The sequence below is a fragment of the Natrix helvetica genome, assembly GCF_964273705.1.
Source record: "Natrix helvetica genome assembly, chromosome: 1".
NCBI lineage: Eukaryota > Metazoa > Chordata > Lepidosauria > Squamata > Natricidae > Natrix > Natrix helvetica.
In genome coordinates, this window is record NC_138548.1 from 353,994,925 (window position 1) to 354,009,888 (window position 14,964).

The window sequence follows — 14,964 nt, forward strand, 5'->3', positions numbered from 1 at the left end:
ATTTAATAAGTACATCACAAAACATGTATTTTTTCCATACTAAGAAAGTCACAAATTTCAAAAGACAGAATAGGCTATAAAAAAGAACAGTCAGGAAATATGGAAGAAAATGGCTTCAAGGGAAAGAAAAAGGAGTGCCAGTGTTTAAAGAGGTCCAAATATAAAAGAAGAAGAAAAAAAGCTGGCAGACCCATTAGGAAAACTGGCCAAATGTGTATCCAAAGAGAGACAAATAATGGAACATGAAATATTTGTGAAGATTGCATTTAGAATCTACAACTAATACATGTACAAAACTGTCCTAGCAATTCCCAAACCCACAAATCTTGACCCAAAGGGAATACATGTATAAAAGAGCTGTAGGAAAGGAAAGGACATGCCAGGTATGATTATGGAGGATTTTTCTTTTCAGCACAAAATACATTTTTGCTGTACTGCAGATGGTGGCAGTGAAAGATTAAACAAGCATCCCAAAGCCACATACAAAGTTTTAGACCAATGTTTCTCAACGGTGGCTAATTTTAAGATGGACTTCAACTCTCAGAATTCCCCAGCCAAGTCTTGATAAGGTTGAGAAACAGAGCCCTGGGTGATTTCTGAGTTTGCTTGCAGCCGTTTCATTACCCCACTAGATAAAACATCATCCCTGCGAAGTAGGGTGGGGTTTGTTCAGATTACAAACAAGCTTTGCTCTGTTAGTGTTGGTGGGGGTGTAGCTTTGTCTGTGGTAGAAACCAATGATGTAACCTAGTTGGGTAATGAAATGTCTGTATTAAAACCACCAAGCTCAAAAGCACCAAGGACTCTGCCACTGAACGCTGAGCTACAGATACTCTCTTCGCTTGAAACACTTGCTTTGGATTATTGATTTAATTTCTTCATTTTTACTCTGTTCCGCTGCTGTGCTTTGTTGGCTGGGGGATTCTAGGAATGGAAGTTCACACCCTTTCATTTATCCACTGCCAAATATTGCAGTATTTGAGAGATTTGCCACAAAGAAGACGGGGCCAACTTATTTTCCAAAGCACCAGAGGGCAGGACAAGAAATAATGGAGGGAAACTAATGAAGGAGAGAAGCAACCTGGAATTAAGGAGAAACTTCCTAACAATGAGGACGATGAACCAGTAGTGCAGCTTGCCTTCAGAAATTGTGGGTGCTTCATCACCGGAGGTTTTTAAGAAGAGGCTGGACAGTCACTTGAAATGGTATATATAAGGTCTCCTGTTTGAGCAGAGGCTGGACTAGAAGACCTCCAAGGTCCCATCCAGCTCTATCCTGATTGAAATATCCCAATATGGCTGTGAAACTGAAACAATTTGCCCAGCTCAAATCCACTGTTCCAATTTTTCTATGCAGGATTCATTCTCTGGCATTGCATTTTGAGGGCTAGGTGAGTTTTCTGATCCCAGTGAAGCAGAAACCGGGAGAAAGGTTTAAAGTCCATTGAAATTAATTGACACTGGTTTTAAAATATAGATTTTCCTCCTAACCCTAACCCCCTCATGAGAAAAATATTTACAGGACATGGTGGTTGTCCATCTTTTAAGACAAGCCACAGTGTTTTAAACCAGTGGCTACGATGGCTTAAGTTATTATGAGAATTGGTAGCCACTATATCTGGAGCATTATTAGAGCTGACATCCTTCTGTCAAGCCTATGCTTCGCTAGATGTCAGTCAGCTATATATTATTTAAGGGTGAGGGATAAAAGGAATCTGAAAGGAACATAGTTGTGCTGTCCTGGGAATGGAATGCAGCACCTATCCATCTAACCAACCAATCAGGACAGGGACTGCTACCAAAGCATCTTCTCCGAATGTGAATGGACAAGGGGGAGATGGGGGGGGGGGTGCGCCAGGGAAGGGAAAATTAACTTGGGGATTTGGGGGGGTCAAAACTCCTAGTTCCGGCTTTGCTTATTGTAACCACGTGGCTTTTAGTAAACGTACCTTTTTCACTACAAATGGAGCCAAGAATGATCCTTTCCTGTAAAAGGCCAGGTTTGGCAAGAACTCTGGATTGGGGAAGGTGACTTTAAACCTTCTTTTATGGCTTGTGGTTCTTTGTAATACTCATTTTCACTGCACTGGGGTGGGGGAGCTGCAGGGAAAGAGAGAAGATTGCAGGGCAAGGAACAGATGGTTAGAAAAGCAGCTTCAAACCCGCCCTCCGGTGCCCCCAAGGCTTTTTAAATTCCTTTCTGCTCGTGGTTCCCTTTCAAGGCTGCCTGCACCATCCCACCACTGTTTTTTCCCCTCAGATTTTCTTTTTTAAAACCACTAAAAGAGCATATCCAGTTCCTGTTCAGATTAACAGAGTTGGAAGGGACCTGGTGGGTCATCTAGTCCAACCCCCCCTCCTGCGATCCTCAAGGCAGGATATATTTTTTTTTAAAGTCCTTTTCCTTTAGGAAAAATTGCCTTGGGGGTAAGTGAGGAAAACCTAATTGGCAAGCAAGAATCCCATACGTGACTTTCTCAGCTTCTTCTGAAAGGCAATCGATTGGACTTTGTTTTTCCTTGAAGACGTTTCCCTTCTCATCCAAGAAGCTTCTTCGGTCCAGTGAAGAAGCTTCTTGGATGAAAAGGAAAACGTCTTCAAGGAGGGAAAACAAAATCCAGTCGCCTTTTGCAAAAGCACCTTTGGGACAACCATGATCTGGATGACTGGGTGTCTCCATAGACACTTCTGAAGGGCAGCTAAGGATCTCCCTCATCTGGGCATCTCCAGTTTTCTTGTGAATACCAAGGCGACCATTTCTAAAGAAGACAGAAATGGACGGGAAAGAAAAGTTGCGATCCCCCTCCCCTCCCGTTTATTCTCCCCTTCTAAAAACATCAGAGGGTTGGCAAGCTATAATAATAATAATAATAATAATAATAATTTATTAAATTTCTAGACCGCCCCCTCTCCCCGGAGGGACTCGGGGCGGCGTACAGGAATAAATTTAAAACATACAAACAATCATACACATAGGTAAAAATCAAATTAAATTAACAACCCCTGTACAATTTATAAAAATTAAAAAACAGACCTTAAAACCAATCTTAAAAATTTAGAAATAGAACTGAGGTGGGATAGGTGGAATTAGGCCAAGCCGGCTAGCTGGAATAGGTGGGTTTTAAGTTTCTGACGGAAGGAGCGGAGATCCGTAGTCACTCTAATGTCGGGGGCAAGGTCATTCCAGAGGGTCGGGCCCATCACAGAGAAGGCCCTTCCCCTAGGCGTCGCCCGCTGGCACAGCCTAGTGGACGGCACCCGGAGGAGTCCCTCTCTGTGTGAGCGAATCGGCCGGAGGGATGTATAGGAGGCAGAATATCACAGGAAGATAAAAGGATTCCAGTAAACCCAACCCACATTTTCTCCCAATTGGGGAATGAGATACTAAATAAAATACTGCAAAAGAGGTAATCCCTGGTTAGGAGATAACCAGAAACCAACCATAATACTTTTGACTTCATTGTCTCCAGGACCCGCTTTATACAGGTGGTCCTCCACTTACAACAATTCATTGAGTGACAGTATGAAGTTACAATGGCACCGGAAAGTGATTTATGACTGATTTCATCCTAGCGGTTGCAGTATCCCCACGGGCATGAAGTCAAAATTCAGCCAATTGGCAACTGACGCATAGCTAGCCATGGTGGTGCAGTGTTAGAATGCAGTATTGCAGGTGAATTCTGTTGACTGCCGACTGCCAGCAGTTTGATTCCCACCGGCTCCCAGATTGCTGGAGGCAATAGGCCAGCGATGGTGAACCTTTTTTGGCTCGCGTGCCACAAGTGGGGGGAGCGCAGGGGGGTCATGTGCGGGCGTGCCACACCCATAATGCAACGCACGACCCCCCAGTGCGCATGCGCGCACAATGCATGACCCCCCCCCATTTTTACATGCTTTTTTCGCCCTCCCCAGGCTCCAGAGGCTTTATAGGAGCCTGGGGAGGGCGAAAACAGCCTCCCCCGCCCCCCCGGAGGCCCTCCGGAGGCTTCCCTGAAGCCTTCGGAACGCTTAAAACCACCCTCCGAGCAAACCGGAAGTGACTTCCGGGTTGCTAGGAGGGTCGTTTTAAGCGCTCCGAAGGCATCAGGGAAGCCTCCGGATGGTCCCTGAAGCCTCCGGGAGGGCGGGGGAGGCTCTTTTCGCCCTCCCCAGGCTCCTATAAAGCCTCTGGAGCCTGGGGAAGGTGAAAAATAGCTTTTAAAAAGGTGAACTCAGCTGGCCAGCGCACGCATGCCCGCTGGCCAGCTGACAGGGCAGCGCCTCGCGTGCCCTGACAAATGGCTCCGCGTGCCACTTGTGGCACGCGTGCCATAGGTTCGCCATCACTGCAATAGGCTGACTCTGTAACAGCTTAGAGAGGGCTGTAAAGCACTGTAAAGCAATATATAAGTCTAAGATACTATTGCTGCGATAGTTGCAGTGCCTGGAGGGTCCTGTGATCCCCTTTTGCCACCTTCTGACATGCAAAATCAATGGGGAAAGCCAGATTCACTTAACAACCGCATTGCTAACTGAACAATTCCAGCGACTCACGTAACAACGGTGGCAAGAAAAGTAGTAAAATGGGGCAAAATTCACTTGTCCTGCTTAGCAACAGACATTTTGGGCTCAATCACGATTGTAAGTAAAGGACTACCTGTATAGGATTGAGGTCAACCAAGTACCAAATTTCAGCAAGGGTGTTGTCTTGGATCCCTGGATTCTTCAAATGTTGGGCTATACCCTAAAGTTGCAGGACAGGCTGTCCGCTTCCCCCGGTGAACTTTCTTGTGCTTGGTGAGATCCGAGCTCGAAATGAAACGCTTCCCACACTCGAAGCAGGCATAGGGCTTCTCCCCGGTGTGGGTCCTCTGGTGAGTAATCAGGGAGGATTTCCGATTGAAGCATTTGCCGCAGTCCAAGCATTTGTGGGGTTTTTCCCCCGTGTGGATGATGTTGTGGTTCAGGAGATTGGAGCTGGTGCTGAAGCTTTTCCCGCACTGGAAGCACTGGTAAAGGTTCTCCCCGGTGTGGATCCTTTTGTGGGTGATCAGGGGCGCTTTGGCATTGAAGCTTTTCCCGCACTCGGAGCAGCTGTAGGGCTTTTCTCCCGTGTGAGTCCTCTCGTGGATGATGAGGTGAGTCCTCTGGCTGAAGCTCTGCCCACAGTGGGAGCACTTATACGGCCTCTCTCCCGTGTGGACCCTACGGTGCATCATCAGGTTGGTCCGCGTGCCGAAACCCTTCCCGCACTCGGAGCACTCGTACGGCTTCTCCCCCGTGTGGATCCGCTTGTGCGCGATGAGCGAGGCAATCTGGTTGAAGCTCCGCCCGCACTCGGAGCAGTGATATGGCTTCTCGCCCGTGTGCACCCTCTTGTGCCTCAGGAGCTGGGAGCTGTTCCCAAAGCTCTTCCCGCACTCGGGACACGCGTACGGCTTCTCCCCCGTGTGTGTCCTCTCGTGGGTAATCAAGGACGACTTCCAGTGGAAGCCTTTGCCGCAGTCGGCGCACTTGTGGGGCTTCTCCCCCGTGTGGACGATGTTGTGGTAGATCAGGTTGGAGCTGGTCGTAAAGCATTTCCCACACTCGGAGCACACGTAGGGCTTCTCCCCCGTGTGGGTTGTTTTGTGCTTCAGGAGGGCCGCCTTGGTCCCAAAGCTCTTGCCGCACTCTGAGCATGGATAGGGTTTAGCCCTGGCTGCAGTTCCCTGACTGGAGGCTAGGGGCGCTCCGTTCTTGAAGGTTTTCCCACACTGGGGGCAGATGTAAAATTCTTCCGGATCCATTTTCTGATTGGTAGAAAGGTCATTGACCTCGCAGAGATGTCCGCACTCTGTGCATTTTCTTTTGCTTTTATTCTGGATTCGGTCTTCTTTGACAACGTGTCCATCACCTTCTTTGCAAAGCTTGGTCTTCTTAGGATGGTCTTTTTGAAAGCTCTGTAGTTCTGGCTGATTTCCAGGCTCGGTTTCCTTCTCATCATGGACTGAGAAAAGTGTCTCTTTGGCCAAAGATGTTTCCCCCTCAAGGAATCCATCTTCTTTTGCCTCTGTGTCGTTGTTACCTGCAAGGAGAGACTTGTGAGTATCCATCATTACCAAGTTAGGGTACAACTATAATCTACGCTTCATTAAGTGGAGAAGATAAGATGCCAGTTTCAAAACTCTGATTGTGTAATTTATCAAGTTTCAAGGCACACACATTTCATTAAAGTGAAAAAAGAATTTCACCCAGTTTTGGTGCTTTTCCATTAAAGATAAAGGTTCCCCTCGCACATGTGTGCTAGTTGTTCCCGACTCTAATGCTCATCTCCATTTCAAAGCTGAAGAGCCAGCGCTGTCCGAAGATGTATCCGTGGTTTTGTGGCCAGCATGACTAAATGCCGAAGACACACAGAATGCTGTTACCTTCCCACCAAAGGTGGTTCCTATTTTTCTACTTGCATTTTTACATGCTTTCAAACTGCTAGGTTGGCAGAAGCTGGGAGCTCATTCCGTTATGCGATTCGAACCACCGAACTGCTGACCTTTTTGATTGACAAGCTCAGCACCTTAGCCACTGAGCCACCACATCCCTGGTTGCTTTCCCATTACACATTGTAAAAAAAAACCACATCTTTGATTTTATCCGTAGTAAAAATTTTAAAAAAGTAACAATTTTTGGCAGACAAGAAGTCTAATCTTTGGAAGGCCAACTTAATCTTCTACATCTATCTTCTAAATCTATGATCTAAAATCTTCTGTCAAAAATAGTCTCAGATTTACAGTACATGTCAGAGTCAAAATTTAAGACCATTAAAGGAACCAGTCAGAAACTGGGAGACCAAGATTTCTAGTCTCACTTTAGGCACAAAGCTAGCCTTGTGCCAATCATTCTCTCTCATACCTAGAAAGGCGGCAATTGTACACCACTTTGAAAATATTGCTAAGAAAACTGTAAGGGCCAATCCAGGCTGGTATCAAGATTGACTCAAAGGTACATGCAAACAAACATGTGAAAATGTGTATCTTCAGCCGGCCGATATGTAAGGCCCATTTCAATGGTTGTGAAGGGAGTCATGGAAATGATTTTGAAATAACACAAATCAAATTTTGATTTGCTTCTCTTTTCCTCTCTCTCTTTCCTTTCTTTTTTTTTTTTTTTGTAGGTAGTGACATGATTAGAAGTTAGGTAGGATAGAAAGAAAATGTTTTTTAACAAAGGACGATCTGATTAAAAGAATAAGAGATCGAAATAAGAGAAAAGGGGAATATTCGTGTATACACTTTTATATAATAAAATAAGAGCAATAATAAGAGAAAATATGGAGTAATCAAATAGTGACAGATTGCAACGTTATATGACTATGTATTACTATTAGAAATATATAAGTTGGTTGAAAAGTAATAACTATGACTAATGCTATTCTTTTTATTTGTATTAGAATGTATGGCACCCAGGTGCCAAACTGTTCATACAATGGTATTTGTAAAAAAAAACTTAAATAAAATTGTAAGGGTAATGATGATTTAAAGCTGACCAGCCAATGTAAGGATGTAACTTAAGATGATGAAATGAGGATGAGTCAGCAGAGGCATTGCTACTTTAAGAAGCTGTCTGTATAAGAGAGGCCATGTGAGGGCACCTCTCTCTCCTAGTGTATCTCTATCCTTGTGTATTATCCTCATAGTAGTTCTCAGTGTAGAGTTGAAGATTAATTGCTTGCTAGCTGTGCCTAGAATGTGTGCGTATGTGTGTGTGTGTGTATACACACACACACACATATTCTGGAAGGCTCCTGGAGTGGGGGCTGAAAGGCGAAAGGGAAGCAGTATGCTCCCTCCCCTATTTGGGCAGACCAGGTACTTTGACAAAAGAACAAAAACACCATCTCTCCCCTGGCTCAGCTGATAAAAGGAGGAGAACTTGTGGCTTAGAGGTTAATACAACTGCCTAATATGTAAGCAGCCCAACCAATCCCAGCAAGGGTATGACTAGCTGAATAGCTTGAAATAGATCTATACTAGTCTCCCTTCTATCAGCAAAAATGTTATATATAACATTTATTATACGTGTGTGTGTGTGTGTGTCCGTCCTGTATGCCTTGTATATAGAAGTCTTGTATATATACCACTATTTGTAAGACAAACCTCTGTGTACTGTAATTGTGCTCCTGGGTTATCTTAAAGAATTAACACAAATGATGGGAGCCTAACTTGCTGGGGAATTCTGGGAACTGAAGTCCACACATCTTCAAGTTGCCAGGATTGGGAAACACTGCACTAGATTATAAGAGGAAAGGAAAAGTCTATCTTGTCTCAGTTCCATTGTTCCATAGTTGTTTCCTGACCTGGCTTATTTTGAACTGCTGGCAGGCTGTAACCCTTCTTTCATCATCCTTCTGCTTCAGACAATATGTCAAGATCCAGCCACATCTTTCACTGTTTTCCTATTATCTTGGGAAACATCATCTTTTTCTCCTTATTTTCCTCACGGAGAAGGACAACACCTTCTCTATGATCTGTACAGGGCCAATCCTAGTCAAGTAAACATATAAACAACGGTTGCTGGAATTGGGTATGTCTAGCTTAATGAAAAGAAGGACTAGGGGAGACATGATAGCAGTGTTCCAATATCTCAGGGGTTGCCACAAAGAAGAGGGAGTCAAGCTATTCTCCAAGGCATCTGAGGGTAGAACAAGAAGCAATGGGTGGAAACTAATCAAGGAGAGAAGCAACTTAGAACTGAGGAGAAATTTCCTGACAGTTAGGACAATGAATCAGTGGAACAGAAGTTGCCTCCAGAAGTTGTGAATGCCCCAACACTAGAAGTCTTTAAGAAGATGTTGGAAAGACATTTGTCTGAAATGAAGCACCCACAACTTCTGACGGTGAGTTGTTCCACTGGTTAATTGTCCTCACTGTTAAGAAGTTTCTCCTTAATTCCAGGTTGCTTCTCTCCTTGATTAGTTTCCATCCAATGTTTCTTGTCCTGCCCTCTAGTGCTTGGGAAAAGGCCAGGACAAGAAAACTTGGAATTAAGGAGAAACTTCCTGACAGCTAGAACAATTAATCTGTGGAACGGCTTCTCTCCAGAAGTTGTGGGTGCTTCATCGCTGGAGGTTTTAAAAAAGAGACTGGGCAGCTATTTGTCTGAAATTGTATAGAATCTCCTGCTTGAGCAGGGGGCTGGAGTAGAAGACCTCCAAGGTCCCTTCCAACTCTCTTACTCTGTTATGGAGTCTAACAAAATGTCATAACAAAAGGCATTTGGAAGACTATGGTTACTATTAGGATTAAAGATAGGTTGGTGTATATTCCACATTTAAATATAGCTCGAAACAACCAATCACACAACCAACTGACCACACCGGTACAGAGGACACATCTAAGCTAAAGAGGGCTAGGACAAGAAAAATCCCACTGATGATGTTACCTAGTCTGGTAATGAAACATTTGGGAACAAAATGAAAAAGCAGCTCAGACAGAAAGCCACCGGCAAAACCTAAAACCTGAGCTACAAGTATTTTCTATTACCGTATTTTTCAGAGTATAAGACCCACCCTTTTTCCCTCAAAAAAGAGGGTGAAAATTTGGGTGTGTCTTATACACAGAATACAGCATTTTTGGCCTCCCAAAACTCTGCCCCCTTTTCAAAAATCGCTGTGATAGCCTTTAGGAGGCTTATAGAGTGCTCCTGGGGGCTCCGGAGGGCAGAAATGAGCGAAAAACGGGCTGTTATTCTGCTTGTTTTTGCCCCCCCCAGCCCCCAAGAGCACTCTATAAGCCTTTTAAAGGCTATGCATGCCCTTTTTTTGACAAAAAAGGGCCCCTTTTCACAAAAAACCGACTGTTTTTTGGGAGGGTCTGCAGAGTGCAAAAACTTTTTTTTAAATTTGCCTCTTCAAAATCTTGGTGCGTCTTATACTCTGAGAAATACGGTATTTCATACGTTAGTATCTTCAGAAGCTATGACCTACCCAACAAGGTTTTTTTATCGCTCTTTGGCTTGCCATTGCTGGCTACTTGCCCCTTTCTTGGATCGTCAGACAGCAGCTTCTCTGAAATGGGGCTTTTAGCAGGCATGTTTCCCAAAGACTCTGGCATCTGAAAGCAAAATATCGAATGAAGATTCAGAAAGGACCCTGGTTAAGATGAAGGCCGGAGCTTCCTGTGAAAATGTGATGTTTTTCTGTTTAAGCCGGCGCTTCCTAAACCTGGATAAATGACCCCATGGGGTTAACAGTGGTTTTTCTTTAGATAACCACACACAAACCCATTAGCCATCACAATGGAAACATTTGAATTTAAACAAACAACTGCAAGTCATTCACTTAGCACAGGGGTCGGCAACCTGGGGCTCTGGAGCCGCAAGTGGTTCTTTCATCCCTCTGCTGCGGCTCTCTGTCGCCGGTCGGCTCCACAATTGATAGGGTTAGGGCTTTTGGTTAGGACAGTAGAGGAAAAAGGATGCCGTGCTAGGAGGAGACTCTATGGTGGGGTAACCGGACTTCCGGTCGGCAGAGGAAAAAGGATGCTGAGCTAGGAGAAGACTCTATGGTGGGGGAACCGAACTTCTGGTCAGCTCCAGAATTGAAACCTGGGCTTTCAGTTAGGACCTTTATGGCTCTTTGAATGTTTAAGGTTGCCGACCCCTGCCTTAGCAACTGTGGCAAGGAAGGACATAAAACGAGGCAAAACTTATTTAACAATTATCTCGCTTAGCAACACAAATTTTGGCTTCCAATTGTAGTTGTAAGTGGAAGACTACCAGTATTGCAAGTTGCCCAGCAGTGGGGCAGATATTTTCCACTCTCTAACAGTCAGGGGTCTCCAACCTTGGCAACTTTAGAGCTTGTGGACTTCAACTCCCAGAATTCCTCAGCCAGCGCATGCTGGCTGAGGAATTCTGGGAGTTGAAGTCCACAAGTTGTAAAGCTGCCAAGATTGGAGACCCCTGCTCTAACTTAGACCTCTCTCCTCTTAGCAGGAAGTGAGTTTGGACCATAAACCCTTTTCTTTTCCTGGGTGATTCTGGCTGCTGGAGACTGCAGCTCTCATCAATCATAGAGATAACCTCAGCATCTAAACCAGAGCAGCCACCAACCTCCTTTGGGCCGAACGCCCATTTTGAGAAGCGCACAAGGGCCCTCACTACACAAAACGGGTGGGAATAGAACAAAACCTGCATGTGGCTGATGCATTCAAAATTACTTCAGATTAAAGCACAACCATAGTCGTTTCCCATGGGTTTAACATTAAGCCTGCTCTTCTGTTACAGCAAACATTATAATTGGCAACAAGGCCTGTGTGTGTGTGTGTGTCCTACAAAGGCCCAGGGTAGGGAAAAGCTATTCTGAAGCTCTTGCTTTATGTTAGGTCAGCCCAGTAATCCAATACTTCTTGCTCTGCCTGGCAACAGATCTCCAAATGTCTTCCCCAATTGTTAAAAAAGCCAGAATTTGAACCCAAGTGATCTCCCCATTCCCTTCCCACCCGACAAATCCTATTGGAGAGCACGATCCAGTCCTCACACTAACATTATTCCAAGGAGACCGGCAGTTTTCGCGTCCTTGGTCTCTCTCTGGAGAGCTTGGCAGGCGTCCCTCTGGTTGTCTTACTAAGAAGCCCTCAGCCAGGGCCACCGCCTCAGAACAGGTCTCAGGGCTGCTTTCCTGGACCCAGCTCTGGATCTCCACAGGCAGGATGCTCACAAACTGTTCCAGAACCAGCAGCTCCAGGATCTGCTCCTTGGTATGTTCCTCTGGTTTCAACCATTGGTGGCAGAGTTCCCAGAGTTGGCTAGCGGCTTCTTGAGGGCCCTCAGCTTGCTGGTAGCAGAACCGTCTGAACCGTTGGCGCTGCCTCTCCGAATCAAGGATATCCTCCAGCACCTCCTCCTTCGGGTTCACAAGAAAGTTCGAGCTTGCACAGGCCCTGTGGGCCTTCTCACAGAAGCCTGTCCTTCTTTGAGTAGCATATTCTTTTCTAGGCCACCGATACCCTTCCTCTACTCCTTCTAAGGAGGACGGGCATTCTTGACTGCCAAGCATTGATATTCGATTCTTCCATCTTGGATAAGGAAATGGCGGGCAGCTCAAGAAATTTGGCCCCTGGCCTTCCCAGCCCTGTTGGAACCCATCTGCTCGCTTCTGTTTCAGAAGTGATGGCATTGCCTTAGCCACAAACTTCACGCTGGTCTCTACACAAGCGGCATCGCAGCCTCTTCCTACCTCTTCCAATCTCTTCTCAGGTTCTCTGGAACTTGCCCGGTCTTCTTCCTCCATTCTTTTTTTAAAAATCCCTCTAGGAGAAAAATATATATATACACACAGGGTTAATAACCAAAATGCAGCACAATTTTGCAACTATGGTCCACCAGCCCGTTAGAGTAGATTAAGAACTTTATTTTTCTTGTCGCGGGTAACTTTTTTTCAAACTTCATTAGGAAAGTTAAGTACTAGTTGAAAGTTAGTGTTCTGACTGAGGCTTCACAAGAGCATGAAGCAAACTCGTGGTCTTGACAAAAAAAATCTTTTATTAATTCACTGTGAATTCTGCTTGTTCACATCCAGCAAAGTCTTTCAAGGGAGGATTTACAGTCACAGACCTTAACTGGCTTGGAGAGCTGCCAGGCCGATATCTGCAAAACTTGACAAAACAACTCGTAGAGTCACGAACCAATTAAGCGAACAAATTGTTTCCTGCAACCCCCCCCTCCTCTTTTATTCCCAATGGGAGGGGCCATTCATCATCCACCTGTGGCCTTACTCCCAAGTCGAGCCCTGTTCTTTAGCTGTTCACTTCGTCTAGCAACTCTGTGCATGCACACACTGGGAACAGGCTCCAGCTGTTCATCTGCCTCACTGATGTCTGACTGTGAAGGCAGCTGATAACTGGCATACGGCTCTGCCTCCAACACAGAGCCCTCATCAGAGCCTTCCCCAGACTCCAGGTCCGGCCCATGTTCCTCCCCAACCTCCTCACTGTCCGAATCAGCTGCCAGCTCTGCTGGCTGCTGTTGGGCCACAACAGGCAGAGCCCAAACTTAGGGTGGGTAGGATGAGCCCACAACCAGGGTTTCCTTCTTTCTAGCTAACCCAGGAGGTGCTGGAGAAGGAGCCTGTTCTTGCCAGGGGCCTAAATGGAAGGCAAAGAAAATAAAATTAAGAACCACACAAAACTAAAAGGCATTACTTGTTTAGCTTTGCAGGATGGGGCTGCTATGTAGCTCCATTGTTGATGTCGATCTTCATGTGTGATCTTCTTAAAGATATATCAGCTCGCTTCTTCTCAGAAACTTCGGATAGGCTGAAACTGTAGATTTCTCTTCACTCTGCAACAGGAGATCCTTCGTGAACGTTTAGCCCTTCGTCCCAAAACAGTCAAAAACTGCTGGACTACCATTCTCATCCCAAAGAGTTGGACTACAATTCTCAGCAGTCGCTGGTTGGGGATGATGAGAGCTCTTACCTAGCCTGCTTGCAAAGTAGCAGGTTAGAAAGGTACAGAGAGCAGCGTCTCTCAATCTTGGCAACTTTTAAGATATGTGGACTTCAACTCCCAGAATTCCCCCCAGCCAGTCCACACATCTGAAGGTTGCCAAGTTAAGGAACACTGGGGTAGAGAAAAGAGTTGGCTGGACCAGAGATCTCATTCCGATAAAAGAAAGGCAGTCTTCTACTCTTGCAGTCCTTAGCCTTAAAGGTGTATTTCCCTCTGCTGCTCTCTAAGGGATTATGGGAGCTGAAGTCCAACTGGAGAAACCTGGTTTGGGGAAAAGCTGGTCAAAGGTGTGTCTCCCCCCCCCACCTTTTTTTAAAAAGGATCCCTATGCTTTAACATTCTGAGTGCATTGCACAGATGGTTATTAGTTGCAGCAGGATTTTGAATGTGGGTTATCTGCATTCCCATTTTTTAAAAATAGTTTTCCCCTTTTCCTGCTCCTTTCAGCTCTCTCTCTCTCTCTTTGATCCTGCAGCATTTCTTTTTTTGCATCGTCCTATCCAAAACGAAAGGGGGTGGGTGGGTGTGGATCTTATCAGCTGTACATCTTTGTATCATCCCCCTCCCCAGTGCCTCTTATTTTCCTCCCACCTGATCGCCTTTCCCCCTCAAATTCTCCACCGTCTTTTTCCTTCACTCACTTCCACAGCTGTGTTGCAGTTTTGCAAATCTGCAATATAAAATGCAAAAAAAAAAAGGGGGGGGGGGAAGCAACAGCAGAAAAGGTGGTACCTCCTTTCAAACCAGACATCCAGGAGGAAGGACAGGAAGAGGAATTCAGTTGGAGCTTTGGAGGGGTGGGGGGTTTCTGGCTCTATCTAGGAAGCCGAACTCTGTCATTTTAACCCCTTCAATCTCTGTGATAAACGGAAAAATAAATAAACGTAAAAGCACTTCAATTAAGCGTCAGACTTCAGTTTAGCCGGCTGGACTTCATTTCTTTCTCGTGGATCCCTAGGCCAAACAATTCTTTTGAGTGGGCGGAAGTCAAGTCCATCTAGCAGCCTGCTTAAATATTTCAATGGTTGTGGGTTCCACCCACTGGTGGGTTTCAAACTTTTGTAGAACCTCTTCTGTAGGTGGGGCCTGCTTTATGGGAGTGGCTTGCTGGCCATGTGACCGGGTGGGAGTGGCTTGCCGACCATGTGACCGGTGGGAGTGGCTTGCCAGCCGTGTCACTGGGTGGGCGTGGCCAACTTGTAAAATGTGGTGGAACTTAACAACGCTCTTGCTTAACAACCAAAATGTTGGCTCAGAAACTCTGGCATTTGAAGCACGTAAGTCTTAAAGTTGTCAAGTTACAAGACCCTTGCACCCCTAACCTTTTAGAAAAAAAAACCTCAGGGGTGTTCAAACTTGACAGCTTTAAGATTTGTGGACTTCAACTCGCAGAATTCTTTTTAAAAATTTTTTTATTATTATTTTATTTAAACAAAACACAAAAAAAGAATCATCCTTCATTACATCTTGTAGAAAGTGTGTCGATTGGTTACAAGTA

At 45.4% G+C, this 14,964-nt stretch overlaps 2 protein-coding genes across 2 annotated transcripts; both read right to left on the reverse strand.

The window, feature by feature from the left end:
- LOC309385213 (uncharacterized protein) lies at window positions 1–8,568 on the reverse strand. The gene is made up of 3 exons (XM_081939425.1): window positions 8,312–8,568; window positions 4,637–6,046; window positions 1–2,100 (listed from the first exon to the last, which is right to left on the reverse strand). The coding sequence occupies exon 2, from the start codon at window positions 5,766–5,768 to the stop codon at window positions 4,671–4,673; it is 1,098 nt and encodes a 365-aa protein (XP_081795551.1). The 5' UTR covers window positions 5,769–6,046; window positions 8,312–8,568; the 3' UTR covers window positions 1–2,100; window positions 4,637–4,670.
- A 1,361-nt stretch (window positions 8,569–9,929) lies between these two features.
- Window positions 9,930–14,220, reverse strand: LOC309381673 (uncharacterized protein; the record flags this gene model as incomplete). Its single annotated transcript, XM_081932927.1, has 4 exons — window positions 14,108–14,220; window positions 13,158–13,296; window positions 11,495–12,266; window positions 9,930–10,067 (listed from the first exon to the last, which is right to left on the reverse strand). Exons 3-4 carry the CDS (start codon window positions 12,245–12,247, stop codon window positions 9,930–9,932), a joined length of 891 nt encoding a protein of 296 aa, XP_081789053.1. The 5' UTR covers window positions 12,248–12,266; window positions 13,158–13,296; window positions 14,108–14,220.
- Window positions 14,221–14,964: the final 744 nt, after the last annotated feature.

What these genes read in the sequence shown, in the direction of transcription:
- LOC309385213 (XM_081939425.1), bottom strand. Translation starts at nt 5,768, where the DNA reads ATGGATCCGGAAGAATTTTACATCTGCCCCCAGTGTGGGAAAACCTTC.